At 40.3% G+C, this 22526-nt stretch overlaps 1 protein-coding gene across 9 annotated transcripts in view; it reads right to left on the reverse strand.

Moving 5' to 3' along the window:
• The window catches only part of SYT7 (synaptotagmin 7), a 295759-nt gene that overhangs the window by 40075 nt on the left and 233158 nt on the right, over window positions 1-22526 (reverse strand). For all 9 annotated transcript variants that reach the window (XM_072985521.2, XM_072985520.2, XM_072985523.2 and 6 more), the window contains one exon: window positions 238-508. In XM_072985521.2, coding sequence (XP_072841622.2) covers window positions 238-508 — 271 coding nt within the window. The remainder of the gene's footprint in view (window positions 1-237; window positions 509-22526) is intronic.

Genomic DNA, 22526 nt, shown 5'->3' on the forward strand with positions numbered 1-22526 from the left:
TGGAGGAGCGGAGAAAGTAAAAAATCTCTTAGGGCACCATAGATATGCTGCATCACTTATAAAAAATATTTTAAAACCTTGAAAACTCCCTCCCAGAAGTGAAAATAGACAGGAGTGGGGAATGAAGGGCATTTTTTTTTAAACAGAATAGACTTGTTAAACAAATGCCAGAAGCCAAAGTGTATCTTTGGTCTCCCTAACCAGCACCTTAAAACCACAGTAGATCTTTTTACCTACCTTCAAAGAGAAAAGTCTCATTCCAGTGTGGGTTTAAGTTCTTCCTTTTCACTTTTGTCTCCAATTTATGTTTTTTATCTGGCAGGAGGTAAATTTTGACAAAAGGGTCACTTGTGCCACTGAAATCCTTAGCAGGCAGCTCCTGAGCTTTCAATATTTTGACAGTCAAGGTGGATTCTTGGAAATTGTAGCCAACACTAAACTGGATTCGGCCTAGGTTCTCTCGGCTGGAGCTATCATGTCCCTCATCATCCTCAGACCCAGGGGAGAGCTATGGAGCCAGTAGAAAACAGAAAGGAAGAGGGAGAAAGAGAGAGGGAATAAGATGTGATATTCTACTTTCTGTTGTAAGCCATTTTTAAGTACAAAAAGCCCAGAGACATTTGCTAACCTGCATCTAGATTAAAATTAGGTATTCAGTGACAACCCATTTTCAAAGTTTATTGTTTACAAATCCTTTATGTTCAGTTCCCATAAAAGAATATTCTCCATTATGATTTGCCTCATGCTGTCTTCCTTCTAGTAGCTAATAGCTCCAATGTAGGGTGGCACCTGTTCCATTTCCAAAAAGGAGGACAAACATCACCAAAAAGGAGAACACGGAGAAGAAGCACCAACAAGGAGGAAATTCTTCACATTAGAAAAAGGACATTCAGCATTAAATTTGCGTATGCTAATTTAAACATAAAGGTAGATATTTTCACAATTAGACGTTATTACCATATTTTAAATGGAAACATGTTACTGCTCAACATATTGCACAAGATGGCTACTACATAATTTCTATGGGACACAGCATGGAGCGAAAGATGGGACAGAAATCAATCAATCAATCAATCAAATAAAAAAAGGCATAGTGTATAATAACTCTCTGTAATGCCCTGTGTCTTATCTTTTCTGCAGCTTATAGAAAATATATATAAATATATAAAGAAAGAAAATAAACAGAGACCACTGTACTTGAAATATTTAACTCGGTAGCAGTCAGTTGTTTCAGAGGAATGGTCTAAATAATGCTTTCAGAATGTCCACTCTTGGGACTGACCTCACATCTGAAGTTCGTAGAGAATGGACATGCCATGCCATATCCTTCCTGCCATGCATCCATAGTTACATTAATGTGTGTGGTTTACATCTTTTCTTATAAAATGATCTCTCTTCAAAGTATTTTATTTAAAAAATAGAAGCTGATTAGATATATTTACTAATCAAAGCTTCTACTACACAAAATGATCTAACTCCATGAATTGATTAGTCCCAATCGCCTAATCTCAGTTTCTGAGCAGAAATTTTTTTAAGGAGTTTTCTCTCCCTCCTGCACCTCCTCCCCCAGCTCTGGAAAGCCCAGCCTGATATAGAGTTTTGCAAGACTCAAAAGCTTGCCTGTTTTTCAAAATTTTATTGGTCTAATAAAGGTATTGCCTGATAGCCAGTGTGGTGTAGTGCATACAGTGTCAGACACAGAATCAGGAGACTTGGGTTCAAATCCCTGCTTGGCCAAGGAAACTCACAGGGATGATAGGGTGACCATTAACCTATCACCCAGAAAGAGGACATGCACCACCAAAAATGGAGGAGAGTTCTTCAAATAGAGGACTGTCCTCCCTAAAAGAGAACATATGGCCACTCTCCTCTGATGGGGAAAGTCAATTCCTGGACCTCTTCTCTTCAGAAATCATAAGCCCCTTTTGAACACATTGCTGTCTTCAGGTGAGGAATGGCACTTGAAAAACCATTTATCCAATATAAGCAACTGCTGGAAAGGAAACAGTGTGGAGAAATCACTACAAGCCAGACATATTGTCAGCAGGTGGTCTATTTAATCACAGGCCTAACCAAGAGTGACCCCAGGGGCGCAAAAAGATGTATTCTACTGAGAACAGCATGACTTTCTTCCCTATTAGTGCAGTGGGTAGCCACCCATCTTAAAAACAATTACCTAAATGTTATCCGTCACTGCTCCAGCCTCCTTGTTAAACATGTCACCTTGAAGCTTCTGCACAGTTCATGACTTCACTATACAGTTTCAAATTATGGGTCAGGAAGCTTTACTCCCACCACTTTCCTGTCTATTTATGACAGGCTCTGAGCACACAGCCTCCCTATAGCAATGCCCCACGTGTTGGCAGTGTGGCTGCAAAATGATGCTTCTCTAAGTCTGTGTGTCATTCACTGCCCTTTATGAGACATAAACCACTTGTTGTGCTGCAGGCACCTTTTCTTGCTCTTACTTATATAGGGTGCTTTCCCATTTCTTACACTACTGTTCAGAGGCACATAGATCTTCTGTCTTCTAGCAGTTCTTTCCCACTCAATCTAAGGTTCTAATTCTTCCTCACATCCTCTCTGTATTATGCTAATGTTAATTAAGCTTTTATAAATATTCAACGTCTTCATTGCATTCAGATTCCCAGGGTCAGTGGCTACACTCAATAATTATTCCCTCTTTGCACTTGCGCAGGGATCTGTAACTTCTTGTCTTAAAGAAAGTCTCTCTCTCTCTCTCTTTCTCTGGCCATAAAATAACTGTCTGCTAAATAAGCATTCTAGATAACTTACTGAACTTAGTGCAAAGTAAATTAAAAGTCAACGGAACCTTCAAAACAGTTAGAATAAACAAAGGTAAAATTTAAAACATGACGATGAACTGAACAGCCACAGCTCTGGTCTACATTCCTGCATTCAGTCCACACAGACATGTGTTGGGATCAAATATTTAACCCTGGTAGAAAGAGGCAGTGCAGTGCCCAGTGCAGTAGCAGAATTCCCTCTTTGTCTCTAAGACCCAGTAAAAGGCATATATGCTCAAAGCCATCTGGATGGAAATCTTGGGAGAGGAGGTTCCAAGAGATAACTTAAGTGTTTTCTTGCTAAAGTGACATTGCTCCTCTTTACAGATGTTCCTGATGTGGCATGGGCCAACAGAAGGTGGAAAGAGTTCATGTCCTTAGAGTTGTAGCCTTCGAAGCAATTCATCCTAGAATAGCTCCCAAGAATTACCACGGTTATCAGAGATAAACGGAGGGTTACACTTTGGCTAATTCTCAGGGCTCAATCACAGTGCTGATTTGTATCAGTTTCAGCTCTGATGTGGTTTAAATCTATTTATAGTCACATGGTTTTTGCATTGCTGTGCATGTTCACTTTGAAAATTATTACTCAAATATAAACAGGAGCTTAAAACTGCTTTGGGAAACTGCACATGAGGTTTTAGATCATTTCATTAACTGGCATGTTTGCAGACCATGTTTTCAATGTTGTGTAGTATTTCTTCAGTTTCCAGGCATCCTTTGAAATGCCTGTGTTTCTCTTCCTCTCCCTCCCTCTCTCAAATGAATTGTAAGCAGCATATCACTACACCGATGCAGTGCTAAAGTTAATATATATTAATAATATATATAGTCCTATATAAAGTTTATATAGATATTAAGTTTAGTAACCTCCAACAAAGGCATTATTTAATGCAACAGGGGCATTCACATTGTCCAAACTAATTCATAAAGAATTAATTTCAAAAACTTGTTAAATTAAAAAGCCCCTGCTGGCCTCTTCAAAACACCTTGGTTAGTGGTAAAAAAGAAGGGGGCTTCACTGTGTGTTGTGTAGCTGGGATTTTGCAGTAGATTTTAATTACACAAAACCTTATTCAGCAGCAGTTCATATTTTCAGTGAAAATGTACCCTGAGTTAAGAAGGTTTACTTACAAGAAGCACATCTTGCTACAAGTAGGGACAAAGCAGCTGTTTTCTGAATGCCAGCATTAGCATTTGCTGCTAATATAGAATTCAGCTTTAGATTCTGTTCATTGGCCACATACTGTATGAACAATGGAACATGGAGCGGCTTTTAACAAGTGATAGGACAGTCTTCATTATCTCCACCTTTACAACCATTCAAGACAGGCAACTATATTTGCTGAATATGAGCAAAGAGCACATTCATGGAAGACAATACTGAACTTAAATCTCAATCCAATCCACATCTACTTAAGGACCATATCTCCCCATATAATCCTCTTCATTTTATGAGATCTTCATAGCAGGGCCTTCTCTCTGTCCTGATGCTAACACAGGCAGTTTTGGGGAGGATTCAAGAGAGGACATTTTCAGTGGCTGCTCCCAGTCTGTAGAATTCCCTGGCACATGAAGCTAGGTTGGCCCTTTTCTTATTGTCCTTCCAACCACGAAAAAACCCCAATTCTAGCCTCATATTCTATTCATGATGAATGTAGATTCTGAGCCCAGTGTCATATTCTGTGTGTCAGGGATGGGGGTGGTGGTCCTCTAGATGTTACTGAATTGCAGCTCCCATAATCCTGTATCCCTGGATATACAGTACTGGATAGGCCAATGGTAGTGGGAGTTGTAGTCCAGTGGCATCTGGAGGTCCATACATTCTCCACTCCTGCTTTACAGAACTGTCCTATCACTTGTTAAAAGCAGCTCCGTGTTCCATTATTCCTACAGTATGTGACCAATGATCAGAATGCCAGAAGCAGTAATTTATATTAGCTTCCCTATTTTAAAATGGACATGAGTCCCTTTGGGAGCCAATATTTATCAGAAAGCAGGATTAAAATAAAGTTCATGTAGGCTTAGACTTCCCTTGGAGCTAAGGCTCAGTGATACTTCAGCGCAGGAGAATCCAAAGGTTTGTGATAAGAGACTGGGACAGGAAGAGGTTGTGATTCTCTCACGCTTGGTATGTGCTTATTTTAATTAAGGGCATGTTGAAAGTTATGGCATCTGAGGGAGATAGAAATCCACAGTACACAAGAAAACTAAATGTCTGTGTTGACTCTCACAATCAGGTCAACAGTTTCCAATTGTGAATCGCATCCCCTTTTGGGAGCTTGCCCTGAAATCTTTTCATGCCTCTGCAAGACTTTAAGAAACCCATTTACTGCTTTTGCTTTTTGAATGGTTACATACTGTTCAAAGACAAGCAAAAACATGGAAGTAAAACATAGGGGGAACAAGCAGGCAGCAGATCCGCAAGGCTGTTGGGTGAGATAAGGGGAAGGGTAAAATCTTGGTGTGACCGTGGCCCTCAGTGGCAGAGTAACAGTAGCCACTTCTTCATTCAAAGGTGCCAGAGAGACTAAAGTTGTCCCCAGCCTTTATGGTACCGGGACAGGCAGCCTTTTCTTCATGGTATGAGGACCTTTGAAAGACATTGATATGTATGATGAAATTTCTTTAAAGTGGAGAAGTGCACATACAGTAATTAGAAATTACTAATTATAATACCTCTTCTAACAGAAGAAAAAAAGACCTCATTTTAATTTTAAAAGAGGCTTACATCTTTTAAAATTAAAATGGACTGAAGAGTTAGGGGCAGGGCAACATTATAATTCTGGCAGCTATCAGAGAGGATTGGTGACAGTGACCAAAATTCAGTCCTGAAAGGTCAATGTGCGGTGACTTCATCCTATCAAAAAGCAGCCATCAGCTCATATGCAGTGGGAGACGAGAAGTAACTGAAGTATAGTGGTGCCTTGCTTAACGGGCGCCCCGTTTAACGACGAATCCGCATAGTGATGAAGATTTTGCCGTTGCAAAAGTGATAGCATTGCAATGTTTTAAATGGGAAAAAATCGCTTTGCAATGATCGGTTCGCTGTTTCGCTTACCGATTATCGCATAGCAATGATTTTCCAACAGCTGATCGGCGGTTCCAAAATGGCTGCTGGGTAAAAAAAAATAGCTGCCCGCTGTGTTTTCACGCCAATTCCTCGCTTACCGGGCAGCGAAAATGGCCGCCATATGGAGGATTTTCGCTTAAAGGTGAGTTTTAAGCCCATAGGAACGCATTAAACGGGTTTTAATGCATTCCTATGGGCTTTTTATTTTTGCATAGCGACAAAATCACTTTGCAGCGATTTTTGCTGCACGGATTATTGTCGCTATGCGGGGCATCACTGTACTGGTACTGTGCTGATATACCTATGTGCAGGGAATGATGAGACATAAGTGAGAAACAAATATTACAGATAGACCATAATGAGAGCAGAGAATGTGTTAGGAAGGCTGCATAGAGGACAGTCTTTCTGTGAAATCAGATTTCAAAGGAATCTTTTGCTTAAGTCCTGAAGACCAATCACCAAAGCAAGCTAAGTTTTATATGGAAATTGATAGAAGCTTGTAACATGAAATTCAGCAGCTCACATTAGGGGCTATTTCTAATGACCCAACTCTGGGAGGCAGTGGAAGACAAGAGGGCCTGCCGTGCTCTGGTCCATGGGGTCACGAAGAGTCGGACACGACTGAACGACTAGACGACAACTGTCTTTCTGGCCTCGGTTACTGACCGCTGTACTTCACTAGATGCTTCATTCATAGATGGCTGAGTTCATTTCTATGCCTCAATAGTTTCAGAACTTGAAAAGTTTGTATTTCTCCTTCAAATACACCTTTCTGAAAGTGCTTTTGAAATGACCACTATAAAATTCAGAGAAGTACACAGTCTCAAAGAAAACTATACTCTGATCCACATAACATTTAGGGAGTTGTGAATTATGATTGTCCACTTAAAAACTGAATTATAAGAAGTTTAAAAATTTTGGGAGTTATTGTTCAATGACTACTACTGCTAAACTCTGCCCTGCCACCACATATTTCCTCAGAACAAAATGCTTGGACTTTAGACAGGAAGAAAGAATAAGGAAAAGTTCCACTGAGGTGCAGATTGGTTCCTCCACCCTTTGCAGAGTTCAGGCCATTCAGCCAGTCTGAACCTTGTTTTCACAGAAGTAACCCAGTTAGTCTTTTTCAGCATGTATAGCAAAAACAAATTATTGTGGCACTTTGAAGACTAATAGGTTTAAGTCTGTTACCCTGAAAATGCTGCAGTATTTTGGTTCTGATTATGTTTATAGATTGCAGAGACAACTCTTCTGGATCTTTTTTACTCCTTTCCTAAGTCAGAATTTTATTTAATTATTCATTTTTTTATACTGCCCATTTAGCAAACTGCTAACCTGGGCAGTGTATAACAGATGTAAAAGCACAATTCATATCAGACAGCTTTAACAAGTTAAATCTACTCTCCAAGAAAGAAACAAGACAGGCAGCATGTGTCACAACAGAGACCTGTTTTTCCACAATCAGCACTGAATCTAAAGTCACACTCAAACTGTGTACCTGACTCTCAAACAGAAGGATAAATCCATCAAGTCTGAGGGAAATACCCCCCTGACAAGTAGATATACACCCTCACCCTCACAGCATTGACCTCCATCTTGTCTGAATTCAGCCTCAGCTTGTTCTTCCTAGTCCAGTTCAGTACTGTGACCAGGCACCTTTCTAGGTGCTAGATGGCAACTGCTCCAGATGATTTAAGGTAGAGATAGAGTTGCGCATCATCCACGTATAAATGACATGAAGCTCCAAATGTCTTGATGACCTCTCCAAGCAACCTTATGCAGATGTTAAACAGCAACGGAGAGAAGACTGAACCCTGTGGGTTTCCATAATTGAGAACCCATGTGGTTGAAAAACTCTCCCCAAGATTCACTCTTTGGAGTTGGCCGTTGAGGGAAGATTGGAGCCAGTTTAGGACAAGACCACCAATACCCAGTCCTGATAGTCAGGAGAATACTGTGGTTGACAATATCAAAGGGAGCCGAGAGATCAAGGAGGACCAGCAGGGTCAGATTACCTTGGTTGGCCTCCCTTAAAAAGGTCATTTTGCAGCATGAGCGATGCCATCTCCGTGCCCTATAGGGGCCTGAATCCAGACTGGAATGGATGTAAAAGGATAGAAGCCCTTTAAATCTTTCTAAATTATTTTGTTGTGCCATTAAGTCACTTTTAAATTATTATGAACCTAGTAAGGTTTTTAAAGGTATCTGAGACAGAAGGAATGGTTTGACATATCTGAAGGGTTGTCACAGGGAAGAGGGCGTCGATTTATTCTCCATTGTGCCTGAGGGTAGGCTAAGAACCAATGGGTGGAAACTTGTCAGAGGGAGATCCAACCTGGAAATACCATAAGGAGGAATTTCCTGACAGTGAGAATCAGTAAACAGTGGAGCAGCTTGCCTTCCCATGTTGTTGGTGCCCCAATGCTGGAGGTTTTCAAGAAAAGATTGGACAGCCATCTGTCTGGGATGGTATGAGGTCCAGGATGGTATGAGGTCTCCTGCCTTGGACAGGGGGTTGGAACAGAAGGACCCCCAAGGTCCTTTCCAACCCTACAACAATCCTATGACATTGACACTCTTGTGAGTTTCCATGGCTGAGCAAGAATTTGAACTCAGGCTGTCTTGGTCAGAGGGGAAATGGGGCAATCACTGGTGATCTCATTTGTTGAGCCATCATGATGATTACCCTTCTCTTGTTGTGTGTGTGTGTGTGTGTGTGTGTGTGCGCACACACACACACACACACTTTACCCAACCTTATTTCTGGGCTCAGCCTTCTCCTACTGTCTCAAAAATGTCTTATCCACATCTTTGTTGCTATCCAGGGAGCTGTCGAAAAGTATCAGTCTTCGCTTTCATCGCCAGGATGTACTCATATGGCTCCTGGCTCAGACCCATGTGCTGGATTCAGCAGGGTTGGGGGGAACAATTAGATAAATCCTTCCTGACAGCCTGCCTGTCACATTGCCAGAGCCACCTCCTCAAGAGCCAACAGGGCAGCACAGGTTGCCTCTCATCCAGTGCAACAAATCTTCTGCGCATGGAACCCTCCCTGCATCTGCTATGAACAAGTAGGAACAGAACTTGGCTGGAGAAGTGAACTGAGGGTCATTTGGCCTCAGATTAAAGAAGAATGGGGATAAGGAGCATTTGGATTTCTCAGTGGCCTTAAGAAAATGGCTGAATACTGAGGCTGTAGGGGCTGTTAATCTGAAGTGTTCATTTTGTGGCTGTTCTCCCCCAGTATGGAGCTGAACATACCAAAGTCTGCTTAGGCCACAAAGAGGAAAAAATCTGGATCAGCTTTCCTTTCTGTCACTGTGGATGCAGTAGCAGTTAAATCAATTTAAGTATTAATTAAACCGATTTACTGTATAAAATCTTGTTTATGTGATGCGCAGGTGAAATAAATTTATTTTGGGTACAAAGTAATTTTTTTTCCCAACTGGCTGGCAGGGGCTTTTTAAAATACCTCGCTTCTAAATAATTTTAATTCAGTTCAGTTTGGTGGCTGTGAACAGTGCTATCCATTTCCTTTGTGCCCCTGCGCACGGCGATTTTTCCTCTACTATTATAAAAAAGTTCTTATAGAAGTGTTTAGCAATGCATCACTTAGTACACTGTCACCACAAACATTTTTGTCAGATGAATGCAGCCATCAATTTATCACTGTATTATATATATTTTAAAAATAAGTCAAACTGTTTATGAAAAACATGCTGCTAAAACTGAAAGGAAATAAGTTGATTTCACCAGTGTAGCCACCATGCTTTGAAAGATATTCCATTGCTGGATTGCTATTTAGTCGTCCTGGCCATATCAGTAACTCTGGCATCCACAAAGTTGTTATGCCTTTACCAGGAAACACAGGCAGCTTATGACTAGAACAGCATTTGCCCCTTTGTGAAATCCTGGGGTGATGAACCTGTTCTGTCCCAACTGGGCATTCAGTCATGTGTTACAGTGACTTTGGATTATGATTGTAAGAGTAGTTTTTGCAATGTAATCAGAGCAGATTGATACAAAGCTGATACATAGCAGTTTGGGAGACAAATTCTGCTAAATATGGACCTTCCCAGAAATTTCTGGCTTGTGTGGCTGATGATTTTCTCCTACAAAAAGTGGAGAAAGAAACCAGAGGAGTAGCTTGATCCTAACCAATAGAGATGACTTGGTGGAAGAAGTTATAACAGGAGGAACTTGGGGAAAAAGTAACCATGTGCTTCTTGAGTTCTTGATTTCAAAAGAAACAAAAGCAGAGTATCATTGCATGTATACACTGGACTTTAGGAAAGCCAATTTGAATAGACTCAGAACAGTGACAGGTACAGTTGTGCCCTGCTTTAAGATTACCCCGTTTAACAACGAATCCGCTTGACGGTGAGGTTTTTGCAATCGCTTTTGCGATAGTAAAACGATGGTTTGAATGGGGTTTTTCTGCTTTGTGATGATCGGTTCCCTGCTTCAGGAACCAATTTTCACTTTACGATGATCAAAAACAACTGTTTGTCGGGTTTCAAAATGGCCACCAGCTGAAGAAAATGGCTCCCCGCTGTGTTTTTGGACGGATTCCTCGCTGCACAGGCACCGAAAATGGCCGCCACTATGGAGGATCTTCACTGGACGGTGAGTTTTCAGCCCATTGGAACACACTGAATGGGTTTCAATGCATTTCAATGGGCTTTTTTGTTTCGCTTTACGACATTTTCGCTCTACAGCGATTTCGCTGGAACGAATTAATGTTGTAAAGCGAGGCACCACTGTACAGTCCCATGGCAGAAAATCCTAACAGGAACTGGAGTCCAAGATGGGTAAGGAAATTCTAAAGGCACAATTACAAGCAAATCCAATAAGAAAAAAAAGATGGAAGTCATCAAACAAGACAACTGTGGCTTCACAAAAAGCTCAAAGAGGACTTGAAAAGAGAAAAGTGGAAGACAGGCCAGGCTACAAAGGAAGAGTACAGACAAATAGCAGAGAATTGCGCTAGGAAGGTAAAAGCTGAGAATTAGCAGAGGTTAGCAAGAGATGCTAAAAGCAACAAAAAAGCATTCTTCATATATGCGCATAGCAAAAAACAGAGAAAAGAAACAGTGGCTCAGTTACTAAATAGTGATGGGAAAATGATAACAGATGACAAAGAAAATACAGAAGTGCTCAATTCCTACTTTAGCTTGGTCTTCTCCCAAAACACAGTCTATGCTCCTCCAGACAAATGTAAAGTACAAAGGGAGTGGATAGGACTGCAGTTTGAGATTGATAAACAGATAGTCAAGGAGTACCTTACTATTTTAAATGAGTTAAAATCCTTAGGGCTGTATGAATTGCATCCAAGGATACTGAAGGAACTGGCTGAACAGACTGCAGAACCACTGTCAAGAACAAATGCCAAACTAATTTTATCTCCTTTTTTTGATTGGGTAACCTCCCTGGTAGACAGTGGGAATTTTGTAGATGTAATATATCTTGACTTCAGCAAAGCCTTTGACAAAGTGATCCATGATATTCTAATTAGGAAGCTAACTAGGTGTGGGCTGGATAGAACAGATGTCAAGTGAATATACAGTTGGTTACAGAATCATATTCAGAGAGTGCTTGTCAATGGCTCCTTCTCAAACTGGGAGAAGGTAACAAGTGGAGTACCACAAGGCTCAGTCCTGAGCCCAGAGTTCTTCAACATTTTTATCAATGATTTGGATGAGAAAGTGCAGGAAATACTTATTAAACTTGTGAACAACACAAAATTGGGTGGAATAGCTAATACATTGGAAGATAGGAGCATAATTCAAAAGATCTTAATAGGCTTCAGCACTGGGTTGAAAACAACAGAATGAAATTTAACAGGAATAAGTGAAAAGTTCTACACCTGGGGGGAAAAAACCCAAACACACACACAGTTACAAGATAGAGGATCCTTGGCTCAGTAATACTATGAGTGAGAAGAATATTTGAATTGTTGTAGATCAAAAGCTGAATATGAGCCAACTGTGAGATGTGGCTGCAAAAAAAAAAAAAAAAAGGCAAATGCGATTTGAGGATGCATTGACAGAAGTATGGACACTAAATCCTGTGAGGTACTAGTTAATACCTCACTATTCTGCACTAGTTAATACTAATCTGGAGTTCTGTGTCCAGTTCTGGACATCACATTTTAAGAAGGATGCTAACAAACTGGAGCATGTTCAGAGGAGGGCAGCAAGGATAATCAGAGGATTGGAAACCAAGCCCTATGAGGAAAGACTGAAAGAACTGTTCAGCCTTGAGAAAAGAAGACTCGAGTGGAGAAAAGAAGACAGAGAGGTGATATGATAGCTCTTTTCAGATACTTGAAAGGTAGTCATACAGAAGAGGGGCAGGATCTGTTCTTGATCACCCCAGAGTTTAGGACACACAGTAATGAGCTCTAGCTACTGGAAGCCAGATTTTAGCTGAATATCAGGAAACACTTCTTAACTGTTAGAGTAGTGCAACAATGGAACTAATGGCCTGGGAAGGTGGTGAGTGCTTCAATACTGGAGGCATTCAAGGAAAAAAAATGGACAACCATCTGTCAGATCTGATTTGATTTGAATTCTTGCACTGAGCAGAGGGTTGGACTTGGTAGCTTTATAGGTCTCTTCAAACTCAGTTGTTCTATGATTCTGTGATACCATTTGTTCCATCCTATGTAGTCTTGGGATTTATAGTTTAGTAAAGTTTAGACGAATGTGACATTCTTGTTAACTTTTGTTAGTACTCTGCAAAGGTGGCGATGACATACTACTTCTGAACTTTCTTTAGCATGAACACCCTATGATGAGACAGACCAAAATTAAACAAGAGATAGTTCTGGAAGATGAGACTCCCAGTCCAGAAAGCACTCAGACGGTTTTTGAAGACAGGACATTTTGGAGATCACTCATTCATAGGGACACCATAGGTCAGAGATGACGTGATGGCGCATAACAGCAACAAGTAGAATGTGACCAGAGCACCAGTGCTAAATGATATACGACATAACCCATGTTTCCTACTAGCCTGTCACACAATTTTTTCCCCCATTTAATATGTTATGCAGCTCAACAATACCGCTCAAATGGCAAAGACCAGTGGAAAGACAGCAAAACACTGATTCTCTTTTTTAAAGGTGTTGTTTTCCTTTGGGTTCCAAGGACTTGGGAAATCATGCATTTTATAGTTCTCCACCAATCTCAAATGCTGCTTCTGCCAGAGAAGTGTTTGTTGACGCAGCAGGTGCTGGAGTTCAGCACTAAAAACTCTCTTCTGGCAATTGCAGCACATTGTACTGATTGTCATGCCATGAGCAAGTTTATGCCAGGAGGTTAATGTCCATGGGGAAGGGAGGCACTTGCCCTTCCTCCTTTTGTCCGATTTCTTCGTTGAGAAACCTGTATGTTTCCAAACTTATTTTATTTGTACCTCCCATCTTTCTCTGTGGATTCAACATAAGCACAGGGATATGTCCATGGACTCTCTTCTGACATCAGAGGTAAGTGCTGGCCCATGATGCATCCCACCACTGCGATCACCCATTCCACCATGGCACACTGTGGAAGATGCTGTTCATGACACTTCAGCCTTCCCCAACCTGGTGGCCTTCTGAATACCTGGCTACTGGAACTCAAGTGCAAAACTTCTGGAGCTGAAAGAATGAGGGAAGACTGCCCTCTATGATGTTCACAGCTTAGAGAAGTTTTTTTTAACTCTTAACCTCCCTTGGGAGGCATGACCAGTGAAAACTAGTCTTTAAAAGTAACTTTTTTCAAATTCTGGATGATTTAAGTTACACTGAAATGGCTTCTGAAGCAGATACAATTTTAAAATGTCACCGTTCCTTTTTAAAAAATATTATGTTCATTTTCACATTATCTTTACAGAGCAGTGTGCAAAAAAAATCATTTAAAATGCAAACAGTATGTACAATAAAATAATAAAAATAATTCTACCAGCATGTAAGGAAGGAAATGAATTTTTAAAAAATCCCACAGTAATTATCTTATTAAACAATTTAAAAATACTGTATTTGGGCAAATCAATATGTTTCTACTTAGAGCCTAAAAAATATGATGTCAGCACAACCTGGACTTTCACCATAGACAAACACAATTTCCTTATTTACAATTTTTAAAAAACAAAAAAGTAGTTTCATTTAAAAACCTTGTATTTTTGTTTGATTGGTGTTTTGCTTGTTTGCTTGCTTGTTTTGGCCCTCTAAGATTAAAAATAAGGAAAGAGAGAATTTAAGAGAATATTATATACTGTGGTCTCTAATAGTGTTTCCTCACAGAATACCTGCAAAAGAATACCTTGGCAACATTTTGGGTAAGTAATTATGGAGGAGTGGTGATGCGATTTAGATGTACCTGAGAATAAAACCCATTTAATTCAGTCAGACTTTGTTTCTGAGCAGACATATTTACCATTCCATTATAAGGCATTCCAGTGCATAATGTATTTGGAAAGTTGTTTTCAGAAAGCAATATGTAAATTTTAGATAGATACCAGAAAACAGGGCAGTCCTTGATAAAATAAGGAATGGATGAATGAACATGTGATCTCAGACCTTCCCTGATGCACTCTCTATTATTAAGACTCCAGGACTGGACACACTTGCCCAGGAGTAAACCCCACTGTTGCCTATGCATCTTCTCCTGAATAGAAACCCAGTCTTACAAAACAATGTTTTCCTGATCACTCCTTTGGCTGGTGTTTTACAACTTCCTTTCATCCCAGAACAAAGAAAGAAGTCCCAGATTCTTTCGTTCAGGTCATGTCGGTAAGCTCCTCCTCTCAACCTCCCTGACTCTGTCTTCCTCAAACCTTAAAATGGATGGATATGCTCTGTAAAATAGCTAGCCCTGAAAAACCTACTGTACAGATGACCGTTCTGAATGCGAAAGGCTGATAGAGGATAGCCCTCACTTTGAAGAGTTCTCTGGCTCAAGCCCAGCTGAAAGAAAAAGAGCCACAAGAAAGAACACCAGGAGCCTTAAAGTTACCCATCGACAGCTCCTGGACCACAGACTAAGCAGGCCTATGGGTCACCTAGTCACTGTCCTCCCCACTATAACAAACGGCTCTGTATTTTTATTTAAGTTATAGCAAACGTTTAGGGTCACCAACTCTCAGGATACTGGCTAATGTCTCAGGGAATTGCTGTGGTACTTCAAGTAGGAAGACCTCTCAAGACAGGAGGTGCTCACTGAGGAGAAAAGTTCAGTTTGTGTATGGTTGTTTTAAACCCTAGGGAGCCAATTCCTCTTGTTAGCAGCAGGGCTGACTGCCTTACCCTTTTCCAGTTGGTTTCCAGTGTCTGTGACACTTCTTAGATGTTAAAAAGCCAGGGGTGAGGGGAGAGAGAGAGAGAGAGAGAGCGCACACACACACACACAAATATGTCTGTCTGTCTGTCTGTCTGTCTGTCTGTCTGTCTGTCTGTCTGTCTGTCTGTCTGTATGTATGTATGTATGTATGTATGTATGTATGTATGTATGTATGTATCCATACCCTTTTGTGTGTGGTTTCATGAAAAAATTGTGTAACTTCTGCAGCCACTGTGAGAAGCATGGCTGACGGATAGATTTTTAAAATCCTGAACAGAGTCCCTGAAACATGGAAAGGCTAAGAGGGAGGCTAGATTTCACTGGGACATCAGAATAGACTATACAAGATTTGTTGCTGTGCCTAGTAGACCCTAAAGGCTTTTTAAGGGCATGCCATCTAACTTTACATGATGACTAGCTGCTAAATGAGCCAACAAATGCCTAGCCAGGTGTTCTGTAGAAGCCAGTACTCTTTTCGCTTGAAGCTACAGTGCAACAATATGTCTTCCAAATTGCTCATAATGTGATGATTAGGCACTGCCAATTTCTATTAGGAAATGCGTACGTATACAATGTTACACTTTGGTCCAACAATAGAAAATAAGCTTTAAGAAGTAAGCAAATGTCTAGCTAGTTGCTGAAAAGGTTCCTTCATTTAGACTACATCTGCCAGAATTCTCCAACTTGCTGAAGAATTCAGAGAACTGACCAAAAAGTCAACCAAAAAGGGAACATCTCTTACCTCTGGATGAAAAATCAGTTTGCAATTGTTCCACAAAGGAATAAAAGAAAGTGGTGCCTCAGCTCTGCATCTTGAACTATTCCCTTACCTGGTTTTCTTTGCCTGTCTATCCTCCTGCTATAAAAACACTCCAGACTCCAGTTTCACTCCAAAGCTACAAGCATGAAGAGCCGAGAGTGTGCAGAGACACCCTTCAGCCACTGAGATGATTGGTACCTCTGCTGCATATTGGTTTTCTATCTCAGAGCTCTCGAAACTAAATGCCTCTAGGCTTGCAGGCCTTTGTAGACAAAACATGGGAGGAGCACTCTTCTGTGCCTGCCAAATAGCTTAACTTGCATCCATCCAATTCAGAACAGCTGAAGAAAACCAGACCATAGTAAAGAGATCTCCTGGGGTCAACCAATCAATATGTGATAATTGCTCTTCCTCCTTCCTGATGCCTTCAACTTTCCCTTAAACTGTTTTTTTCCAGTGAATCTTGCCTTCTCGTGATATGCTCAAGGTAGGACAGCCTCAGTTTTGTCATTGTTTCTCCAGAGAAAGGTTAGGCTTGATTTGATCTAGGACCCACTTGTTCCTCTTTCTGGTAGCCCAAGGTATCTGCAAAGCTCTGCTCCAGCACCGCATTTCAAGCGTATCATTTTCTTTTCCATGTCAACTTTCTTTACTGACCAGCTTTCACACTCATACATGGTGATCAAAAATACAAGAGTGTGGATGATTTTGGTCTTTATCTCCTTAGACTTGATGATCTTTTCTTATTCCTTCATCACTGCCCTCTCACTCTGAGGCTTCTTCTGACTTCTTAGCTGCAGTCTCCATTTCAATTGGTGATTGAATCAAGGTATACAAAATCTCTATTTCACTTTCTTCATTGTCAACACTAAAGTTGTGTAGCTTTTCTGTAATCAAGATTTTTGTCTTCATAATGTTCAGCTGAAATCCTGCTTTGGCATTTTCTTCTTTCACTTTCACTAAAAGTCATTGCCGTTTTCTGCCAGTAAGATAGTGTCATCTGCATATCTTAAATTATTGATGTTTCTTTCTTCCATCAATCAGGAGTGGACATGAACTATTTTGAGGCTGCAAGCCCCTCAAACCCTGACACAAACGACCAGTTTCCCACCTCTGCTATTCAGCTGTGGAACAGAAAGGAACAGCTGAGAGATGGAAAGCAGCTGAAGAGAGATGAGTGAGCCTCTCTTACACCATGGCTGGATTCCTGCCCTCCTTGGTTCTTTGGGAAGCGTAGAGGAGCAGCACAGAGGCAGCAAGCCTATCTGACAACACGTCCTGCTTCCTGCAAGCCTCAAGGCTCCAGTGATTGCTTTTAAAAAGTTTAAAATAAATGACACTGAACATAAGGGCCTTTTAAGCACGGGCATGATCACACCAAATTTCACAGTATGGACAAGCTCTCTCTGGGTTGAAATAGTTCTACAACATCTCATCTACTCTGGTGATTTATTTCTTCCTAATGTTTCAGAGCAGCTTTTACTTCACTTTCTAGAACTGCAAATTCTTCATAAAAGGATTCCTCTTCAAAGAAATCAATCATCTTTTTATCTCTTCTGTAAATGTCTTCAGTATACTCTTTCCACTTTCTCTTTATTTTCTCCTGGTCAGATAGTGTTTTCACCTATCGGTCATTCACCATTCCTAATCTATCCTTAAATTTCTCTTTGATTTCTTGGATATCTTGGAAAAGATCTCTTGCTTTCCCCCTTTTGTTGTTGTTTTAATTTATTTGCACTTGTTACTGTAATAGTTCTCTTTGTCTCTACATGACAGTTACCAAAAAGATATTTTCAGGATTTTGTCCTTATTTCTGTCACCTTTTACTTTTGCTTTTCACCTGTCCTCAGTAATTTAATCCATTTAGATTTTTCTTTCCTCTTCACCACAGAAATTGTCTGTTTTCATTTCTCTCTAATTCTTTCTTAATCTTTTGTTTCAGTCCACAGCTCTTCTGATTCGCAGTCAACTGAGCTTAAAAATGTGAGTCTGTTCCTTATCTAGACTTTCAATTCATCGGGATTATTGTTTAAATTATATTTTGGCAGTAGGGTTCTTTTAGTGTTCATTTTCAGCTTTACTCTAATATTGGGTATTAAGAGTTCGTGATCAGTAGCACAATCTGTTGCAGGTCTTGTTTTAGCAGAGATAATACAGCTTCTTTGTCCCCTGCTTCCAATTATGTAGTCTATTTGATTTTTTTTATTGACATCTGATGATGGCTACAAGTATAGTCTTTTGTTCAGTTGCTTGAAACATATATATGTGATGAACAGATTGTCAGCTTTGCAGAACTCTCTGAGTCACTCTCCTGCTTTATTTCAGACCTGTAGACCAAATTTCCTACAAGGCTTGGTTCTGTTTTGTTTCCTACTTTTGCACTCCAGTTGCTTATGATTATAAGCATGTCCTGATTTGATGTGTGATCAATTTCCTCCTGAATGCTTGGATAAATGCTTTCAATTTTATCTCATCAGCATCTGTTGGTGGGTCACATACTTGATTAATGGTTACGTTGATAGGTTTTCCATGGAGTCTCATGAAAAGTATTTGGCCAGCCACTACACTATAGGCCCCAACTGCCTGAGCTACATCTCATCTCAGTCTGAGAGCCACTCCATTTCTCCTACCTAACCTCCTGATCAGCATCTTATACAGCAAAGAGAGGAAAATACAGAAGAATGTTACAGATCTTGAACCACCCGTACAGAACCAGCCATCTACACTGAATACTAACAAATCTTTTCCACCATGAGAAAAAAAATCTATGATGCATATCTCACCTCCCTGAAGAAAAAGAAAGAAAAGAAGCTATCTAATCTACTACAGAGCTGCTTGGCCCACAACAAGAACACCGTGAACTTACAAATTAATATCATAAATCTATACAGCTATACACTGAGCCAGGCAGAAGAGTCGGTTCTTTCATAGGGCCTGTCCTTTTCTCCTACCAAACCCACACAGATGATAGAACTCTGTGGTGACCTAGAAGCCTTTTCCTGCAGACTATGACACAAAGTTTTTCCACATAGAAAAAAATCCCTAGAAGAATTCCACCAAGATTTCAATAAATTTCACCTGAACATCAACCTCACCCTGGAACAATCCATATAACAGATGCAGTTTCTAGACACCACTGTGAAACTACAACACAGACATCTTATCACTTTGCTGTACTGAAATCCACTGATTGATACACCTACTGTCATGCTTCCAGCTTCCATTCCAAATACACAACAAAATCATGCACTCAGATACAATCACATCTGCTCAGACACACAGGATAGAGACTCCAGACTCAAGGACTTACAATATGCATTCCTCAGAACCCAATACCCACCCAGTGTAACTAAGGAACAAACTGATAAAGTAAGACAGGTACCCAGAAGCAACCTGCTACAGGATAGACCCAGAAGGGGAAATAATTGAACACTGTTATTGTCACTTTCAGTCCATAACTGAGACCACTCACGTGCCTCATAAGGGATCTCCAACCCATTATTGACAAGAACACTACACTCTCCCAAGCCCTTGGCAGCAGACCTATACTGGCTTATAGACAATCCTCCAACCTCAAACGATTACTGACACACAATGGATTATACAACACTGACACAGAGATGGGAATGAAACCCTGCTACAAATCCAGATGCCAGCTCTGCTCCCACATGTATTCTGTCGACACAATTACTGGACCTAACAATGTCACACACAATATCAAAGGTAATTTTATCTGTTCCTCTACCAATGTTATTTATGCTATCTTTTGCCAACAATGCCCATCTGCACTCTACATAGGACAAATGGGACAATATGCAAATGCATCAATGGACATAAATCAGACAACAGGAATGGCAACACACAGAAACCCATCTCACGTAACTTTATTCACCAGGAAGTTTCACGGACAATTTGAAAGTGGCCATCCTAGAAAAAAGAAATTACAGGACAAGAATCCAGAGAGAAATAGCAGAGATAAAATATATATGCATGCTAGACACACACATCAATGGACTTTTAAAAAGTCATGGATTTTTAGGGCACTACCAGATTTAAACACTACAAATATTGTACTGTACTCCATCTCCCAGGTAATTTTCTCCCCTTAATAGATCCTCCTTAGAAACTCCAAAGGAAAAACAGATTCTTGACTCTGCTCTTGTGGTCACCTATTGCCTGGGGTAATCACACAAGATTGTAACTGATTATAATGGAAGGTTTGTAGGGGATTGGGGAAGTTCATCATCAATGACTGTAAATAGCCAATCTAATTAATATTCATGGGTACTCTACCATTGTTATTTTATGAAAGAGGTTCTCACATTTTTTACAGCATAAGCTTCAATGAAAGACCTGCATATCAAAGTTGCTATCACCACAATCTTATACAACAACTGATTTTCTTACCAACCAATCATGATTTCTGTATTTGATATCTATATTTTGATGCAATGTATAAATATTTGCCATGCTGAATCTCTTTCTATGTCTCGTGAAGTGAACTTGTCCATGAAAGCTCACATAAAAAAAGGATAAAAGTTAGTCTTTAAGGTGCACCTTTTTTTTTACTTTTTATTTCTATTTTGCTTTTATCTACAACTCAGTTTCTCCTGAATTTGTCATTTCTAGAGTAAAACACTTTGTAGTTGACTGAAAATATCCCATTCTAGTCTACTTTAGTTCACAGACACCAAGCTCTGCAATAGCTAAATGTTCCATTTCTTGCTTTATGGTTTCCAGTTTCCCTTGATTCCTACTTCTCGCATCCATGTTCCAACTGTGTGTGTTGTGCAGCATCAGACACACTTCTGTGCACATCAGTCACTAGGCAACCTTTCAGCTTTAATCTAGTTGTGTCATTAACAGCAGCACTAGTTCTACTTGTCCTTTGCTCTTCCTTAACAGCTGGTTGAGTGCTTTCTGACCTGGGAGTCTCATCTTCCAGCACTAGCTCTTGTTTCATTTTGCACTGTGTCATCATAGGTTTTTCAAGGTAAGAAAGGTTCAGCAGTGGTTTACTGCTGCCTTCTTTGGTGCAGTATTAACCAAAGTTAGCTTGAGTTTCACTGCTATCATCTGTGAAAGATCCTCTGTCAGCGTCACCTTCAACTACTACTGCTGCCTGATAGCTGCCCTCCAGAAGTTTCTCTGCCTCCACTCTCTTTTGCTGATGCAGCCATTACTCCTGAAGAGGGCGGATGCATCTTAGTCTGATGCCTCAATTGTGAATATTCCGCCTTGGATGACCCTGCTAAGAGTCCAGACCCATAATGGAGTCTGGCCTCCTGATGCCATTGCTCTTGGCTTCTTTGACATGCTCAACCCCCCATCCTCACCACATTAAGGTGTGCATGCAAGAGTGGAGGTCACATTCTAGCTTGAAGTAATTGTATTTTGTGCCCCCAGTCCACCTTGCGTGATATTACCATCCATAAAGACTTGGAAATCATGAAGCTTAAATGTGTAATGGGGAAAAGGGCAGAAGGCAAGGAGATGAGAGTCATTAACAGGAACAGCATTCTGCCGATTTCAGGATGTTATTCCCAGAGAAAGAAAGAACAGAGACTATTCATTCAGGTTGTTTAAAACAAGGGTCAAAGCTCTTGGAAACAGGCTCTCTGCAGCAGGAGAAACACATCAGGGAGCTACTTGAACTCTAGAGGAGGATATCACGCAGCAGAGCTGTGGAAAAAAATGGCCTGTTAACATTCTCCATCCTGTTTGTGGGCAGAAAAATGGGGTTTATGCATCTTCAATGAATTTCTCAGGGGGGAAGGAAATGTTGCCAAATATCTCTGTAGTGGGGCTTGCTCTTAGTTGTGAATGTAGCATGTCCTTGTTCTTTTGCTGGCAAGGCATTTTATTTTGTATTTTTGTTTTGCACAGTGGGAAGCAACAATAGCAGCCTAGCCACAGCACTCTGTCATTCTAAAGGTTCCTGGTAGTGGTAGCAAGGAAGAAGCCACAAAGCATCCAATCTGTGTCATGATTTCCCCTCTGTGAAACTCAGGAAGAGACTCTCTTCTGGTCTTCATAAAATAGGCTAAGGCATTTTTATGTTCTCAGGCCTCTGAGCAGTAAATCTTTGCCCTTTTAAGCTACTCTGCTTATTCACTTTGACTGAATAACCAGTGGGATGATAGCTATGCAATAAAAGTCTGAACAGAGGTGGCCCAGAGCAGCTTACTTAAAATAAAGAATGTAAATATGCAAGGAAAACTTAAAGTGGCTATGAGGATGCACACCATACAGTGCTTTGTATTCATTCTTGATTCTACTGTTGACTTTAATCATCAGCAACTGTAGAAAAAAAAATAGAAGAATTTGAAATGTGGATCTGTTGCAGGACACTCAAGAATTTCTCATACTGAGAGGGTGAGCAATGAAGAAGTACTAAAATGAATGAATAAGGATAAAGAAATTATAAAACACATAAAATGCAGGAAACTAGAATATTTCAGTCATATAAAAAGTAGAGAGAAATATAGATTGTTACAAGTTGATTATCCAGATTAAAAATAGATGTGGGGGAAGTGCAGGAAGGTAAAGAAATCAATAGATAA

The sequence above is a fragment of the Pogona vitticeps genome, chromosome 1 (genome assembly GCF_051106095.1).
Source record: "Pogona vitticeps strain Pit_001003342236 chromosome 1, PviZW2.1, whole genome shotgun sequence".
NCBI lineage: Eukaryota > Metazoa > Chordata > Lepidosauria > Squamata > Agamidae > Pogona > Pogona vitticeps.